The 3,449-nt window shown below is 46.4% G+C and overlaps 1 protein-coding gene across 1 annotated transcript; it reads right to left on the bottom strand.

The window, feature by feature from the left end:
- Nucleotides 1-866: 866 nt before the first annotated feature.
- Nucleotides 867-3,244, bottom strand: LOC308333570 (odorant receptor 131-2-like; the record flags this gene model as incomplete). The annotated part of the gene is made up of 5 exons (XM_080790029.1): nucleotides 867-1,142; nucleotides 1,607-1,834; nucleotides 2,162-2,359; nucleotides 2,616-2,754; nucleotides 3,048-3,244. The coding sequence occupies 5 exons, from the start codon at nucleotides 3,242-3,244 to the stop codon at nucleotides 867-869; spliced, it is 1,038 nt and encodes a 345-aa protein (XP_080646155.1).
- Nucleotides 3,245-3,449: the final 205 nt, after the last annotated feature.

The following is a 3,449-nucleotide window of genomic DNA, read 5'->3' as shown; positions in this document are numbered from 1 at the left end:
TGATAAACCACAAATAATTTGACAAGACCTCCCCAGCTGAGAAAAAAAGAAACAAACTATGAACTACTGTTGTTCAGGAAAGAGAAATGACCAGCTCCTCAGTGTTCAGCCCCCCCCCCCCCCCACCTCTCTCTCTCTCTCTCTCTCTCTCTCTCTCTCATTAGCAGGCAACATTGCAGCACTATCTCTCTCTGTTTCTGGCGCCCCCTACTGGTACCCTATATTCATATACTCGTGCTCATGGCCACATAGGTGAACATGGACATGCCACATGCCACATAGATTCATAGGTGTACACGGACATTGCTGGTTGTAGGAGTCGTTGCACCACTCAAAAAGAAAAACTGTCCTTGGAGCACATATCTCGGACGGCTCAGGTTACAGGCTGTGTCAGTTGTGGCTAGCAGAGCGATTTGAACCCAAATGCAAAGTCACACCTTTGCATATAAAGTACAATGATGTGGCATACACTGAAGTTGCAGGCAGGAGGCAAGCAATCAAATGACAAGTCCAGAGGAACAAGTCATGCACCAAACATCTAGGTTTGCAGACGTGAATCTGCCGGTGGCTATTTTCTTTGCCTTCGGCGGATTGTGATATGAGTCTGTCCTGCAAGAAGCCAGGCTACCAATCATCTAAGGCACAAAGGCAGGACAACAAGGTATGAACTGCCAAACAGTTTGCAAAATGATTCCAGTTTTATAGGTACTGTAGTAGCTATGTTTGACCAGAATGGAGCAGAGCCTAAATTAGTATCATCGGTAACACCTGTGAAGGGAGTAGGGAGAAGGGCCCGGAAGTAGGAAGAGTTATTCTTTGTGCATAGAGCCTATTATATGAAGATCCGAAATGGGTGAAACGCTCGTTCAAGAGTCATTTACAGTAACCTTGCGGTTGACCTTAAGCTGTGCAGTGGGCTTGACCCTGCTGGCCCCAGAGGGCGTCCAACAGACCAAGTGGCGAGCCCAATACTCCCTGAACTTCTGGTCGCGGAAGCCGTAGATCATGGGGCTGAGGAAGCGAGGGATGATGTAGACCAGCAGGAAGAAGATGTAGCGGATCTCCAGACCAAGGCGGGGGAACAGAGAGATGAGCGCCGCCTGCAGTGAGGGGACCACGAAGGCCAGCATGCACAGCAGCAGCTGAGAGGCACCAGACAGAGGTTTAATGGTTAATGGCAGAGTAGGCACAGAGCTGGACATGATGCTTTAGCACACTCGTTCTCAAATGTTTTTATGTCAACGACCCTCAGATTTATATACTAGACCGATTATGGTTATTACGCACTATACTTTGCCTTGGCTCTCTGTCTGAGACTTGAAGACCACAGACCAGTAGTGGTTCTCAAGGTGGCCACCAGGGGTCCTTAATTGGTGGGGGTTCCAAAATTGGTTAATATAGCATTAAAATCAGTTTAACCCATTTTCTTATACATCAGCTATAGGCCTACTTGAAAAAAGTCAATCTACTGTACAAGCTCATAATGTGTCACATCTGCCATTTTAAAATAATCGTAAAAAAAAAAAAAAGAAAAAAAAGCTACAACTTGATTAACACCCTTTATGAATCACCACTTAGGTGTAATCATCAATCAAACGGCATTCACCTGGATGCCGTGCAGAAGCACAGTGTTGCGAGCCCTGTTCACCGAGGCCAGGCCGCTGGAGGCGGCCCTGGCCGCCAGCATGATCTTGCAGTAGGTGTAGAGCAAGGCCAGAGCCACGAAGGACAGGTAGGCTCCGTCAAACACACAGTTCTTGTAGTAGATGGAGCGGTGGCGGAACAGCAGCGACTGGTCACAGAAAATGGCGCTGTGGAAGAAGTGGGGCGGCTCCTGGACGGATAGGGATTTATAATCGTTTATCGCTATGGCAGAAAAAAAAACGCTCCAGAAAATACTCAAAATAATCATATCGCAGAGATTTGCGTCTACAGCAAATTTTTGATTGTCGCAATACTATAATCACAATTGTTTTTGGGACGATATGAAAATTACATGTCACGATTATTGTGGCAAAGATTATTGTGATTGTGATTAAGGTTTTATCACCATAATCAAAATATGCTTAAAACCTTTGTTTGTTTAATCACGATAAACGCTAATGACGATTTATCGTCCTATCCCTAATTACAGTACGTCCCTGCAGTCGTATAGGCCTACCTGGACGACGGTGATGAGGAGGTCGCTGACGGGGGGCGTGGCGGCGAGGAGGAGGATGATGCCGATCAGGAGGAAGGTGCGCGGCACGGTGCACATGTGGCCGTAGTGCAGCGGGAAGCAGATGGACACGTAGCGCTCCACCGCCATGCCGGCCAGGATCAACGGCGTGGAGCGAGTGGTGAGGACGGCTGTCATTATCTGGAATGAACATAAGTGGTTCTCAAACCTCTTTCACGTTGACGCACTATTATGGATTCCACCCACGTTCTGGGATATATCTATGGTATAGCCTACTGTATGTCTGGCTTCCTGGCAGGCATATTTTGACTGAGGTTAGGGTTAAGGTCAGTGTTGTAAAAAGTACTCTAAAACGGTAATATTATTACCTATTACTAGTTACTTTTAATAAAAGATGCTAGGGTTCAAATGGGTAAAAAAATATATATTTTTTTACCAGTAAGCAGCAGACTGAGGCGTGTATCTTTGCGAAGATGTAACTGACTACGTAGAGAGCTGTGACCAGGGTGAGCTGCAGGGCATCATTCACCACCATGCAGATGAACATGATGTAGCGAGGATCCTCATAGAACAAACTACAGGCAACATACGTGTGAGAGAGAGAGAGAGAGAGAGAGAGAGAGAGAAAGAGACAGACAGACAGACAGACAGACAGACAGACAGACAGACAGACAGACAGACAGACAGACAGACAGACAGACAGACAGACAGACAGACAGACAGACAGACAGACAGACAGACAGACAGACAGACAGACAGACTTAAATTGACAGACAGACTTAAGACAGACAGAAACAAAATAAAAATAAAAACTAATGAAAAATGCAAAGCTAAATAACCATTGTGCATTGTTTGTATATAGGCCTACCGGTGTTTTAGAAAGGTATGGACCATGGTACCGTTGATGATGCTGAGAGTCATCCATACCAGCATGGCTACTATGTTCTTGGTCAGTGCGTTGCTGAAGCTGTCTTTAGGGGAGCCTGCAGCGCCTCCTGTTAGCAGAGAGCTGCTATTGCTCATCAGCAGGTCCAGGGGGACGGGGGAGCTAGAGTTCCACACCATCATGTCTACTCCTCCTCCTCCTCCCTGTCTGACAGACAGACAGACAGACAGACAGACAGACAGACAGACAGACAGACAGACAGACAGACAGACAGACAGACAGACAGACAGACAGACAGACAGACAGACAGACAGACAGACAGACAGACAGACAGACTTCTTATGACTGTAACACTATCAGTTTCTTAATCTTAATTAGACTTAT

Source organism: Protomyctophum bolini, assembly GCF_963924005.1.
Source record: "Protomyctophum bolini genome assembly, chromosome: 2".
NCBI lineage: Eukaryota > Metazoa > Chordata > Actinopteri > Myctophiformes > Myctophidae > Protomyctophum > Protomyctophum bolini.
The sequence above is the reverse complement of the archived record's forward strand: the minus strand, read 5'-3'. Positions and strand labels throughout refer to the sequence as shown.